The 2,047-nt window shown below is 41.3% G+C and overlaps 1 protein-coding gene across 1 annotated transcript in view; it reads right to left on the bottom strand.

Moving 5' to 3' along the window:
• Positions 1-1,597: 1,597 nt before the first annotated feature.
• The window catches only part of TNRC6C (trinucleotide repeat containing 6C), a 49,920-nt gene continuing 49,470 nt past the window's right edge, over positions 1,598-2,047 (bottom strand). Inside the window, 1 exon segment of the mRNA XM_015559244.1 lies at positions 1,598-2,047. This exon segment is cut by the window's right edge and continues 45 nt beyond it. Within this exon segment, the coding sequence (XP_015414730.1) occupies positions 1,867-2,047 (181 nt within the window). The 3' untranslated portion in view covers positions 1,598-1,866.

Genomic DNA, 2,047 nt, shown 5'->3' with positions numbered 1-2,047 from the left:
TTAGACTTTTATATATATAGATTAGTTTTTCATTGATTATGAAATTTTATTAAAATAAATGTTATTATCTTTGTATGGAGGGGAAGGAGAGTTTTAGATATTTATGCAGTATTTTTCTATACCTCTGCAAAATTAACAACTCTGAGAAGTAGGCAGAGCAGTTGTATTTTCTCTTGCCTAAGGTCACACAACTATTTAAAGATTATAAGAATTAAAGGATGATAAAGATTATATAAAAACATATAAGGATTATAAACTAATTTCTACCATTCTACTCCATATACTTCCAACTAAATCATATTACCGTACTTATTATTTTTCTTTCCATAAACTAATGTCTATGTCAGAAGTATGTTCCAACTTATTTATTCATGGTATTAAAGAAGGAATAGATTTCTTTAGGCTTTATATACATTAAGCCAAAAGAAATATATATAGGGTACCCAAAAATATATATGCACACTTTGAATAGTTGTAAAGGCAGTGTTTATTAAAATACATTTAATTTTCAAAATTGAGCAATTAATATGCTGTTAAAGTATGTTTATTTTTTGGGACACTATATATTTTCTTCAGAAAAAAACGTTTTAAATCCCATACATTTTCTCCACAGGTGATATTTCATTATAGTGCCAATAAGCCCCAGAAATATAGGCAAATTGCCTAACCTTACATACCAAATACATTTAGAATCTTTGACTAGGAAGAAAGGCCTTCTTTTGTACATATGTTTAATACAGTGTAGGACTTGTGCTTATGCATGTTAATGAATAATATTAATTATTAATAGACACATGGTCACTGGGTTCCAGAAGAATCAAGTTCCTGCACCACTGATAGATAAGTAGCCAGTCCCAGAAATGGGGCTAAGTGAGGAGAATAGAGTAGCTAATAAAATCAAATTATGTGCTGATCGACTTTAAAAGGTGTAGAGACTAAGGAAAACCAATAGGGGAGCACAAGCATTTATGAATATGACAAAATCCATCTGAAAGGGACCAAATGGGAGTTACAGTTTCAGCAGTGATGGCAAGAGTTCAGAGTTTTACTGAATAAAAAGGAAAACCCACAGATAAATCCCTCACACATGCGGCACGCAGACACAGGAAGTGTGCACATGCATGCGCACACACACACTCGCTTCTGTTTCAACAGGCACGTGCACAGAGCAGCTGTGAAATTAGCAATTTCCTGGAGCCTGTCTCTGCGTCTGCCGTCGACCTGGAGTGTGGATTAGACTGAGAGTGTTCACATTGCTGGAGTCAAGTGTTTGCATGTTTGCTATGTCTTTTTTCTCCAACTTTTAAAAAATATTTTTTGGGATAAAAAAAATGACCTGAAAAAGTAATGAAACAAGGCTAATTATGCATAGGTGGGGACAGAGGACATCGCAGATCGTGCCTTCAGCCCGGTCCGCCGGTGTGTCGGCCAGGGCCATGCTCGCCCAGGTGAATGCCAGCTCCCCTGATTACGGGGTGCGCCTCTGGTAATGTGCATAATTGTCACAGGCTCCTTAAATAGGCTTTCTCGTCTCCCTCCCCCCGCCCCCCTTAACAAGATAACCCGTTCCAGCCCACAATCTGAAAAGTGCCCTTCATGATAGAACTATTCTAAGCAGCTTTTATACTTAAAAAATCAAAATGACAACAAACCGTACAAACATAAGACAACACAAAATAAAAAGCTATGAGAACATCCTGTCATTAGCATGTGACACTGGGCGCAGCCCGCACTGTCTCGGGAACAGTTCGCAAGGGCTGCGCAGGGTTCGTCTTCAGTACTGGACAGAGGTACATGGAAGGGCTGCGGGCTGTGGGGCCAGCTTTGCTTCCTCGTGCTGATGACTGGTGCCCACGGTCCTCGGGCCTAGATGGACTCCCCACTAAGGAGGTCGCCGGGAAGCAGAGTGTTCAGCGGGGTGGGACTCCCGATCACCCTGCCGTCGTCGCTGCTGGGCGGGCCCCACAGGCTGCTGGAGTACTGGGGAACTCCGCCCCACAGCAGGTCACTGCTCCCCTTGCTGGCCAGGCACGGGGCGGTCCAGTGG

This window comes from Myotis davidii, unplaced genomic scaffold (genome assembly GCF_000327345.1).
Source record: "Myotis davidii unplaced genomic scaffold, ASM32734v1 scaffold274, whole genome shotgun sequence".
Lineage (NCBI taxonomy): Eukaryota > Metazoa > Chordata > Mammalia > Chiroptera > Vespertilionidae > Myotis > Myotis davidii.
The sequence above is the reverse complement of the archived record's forward strand: the minus strand, read 5'-3'. Positions and strand labels throughout refer to the sequence as shown.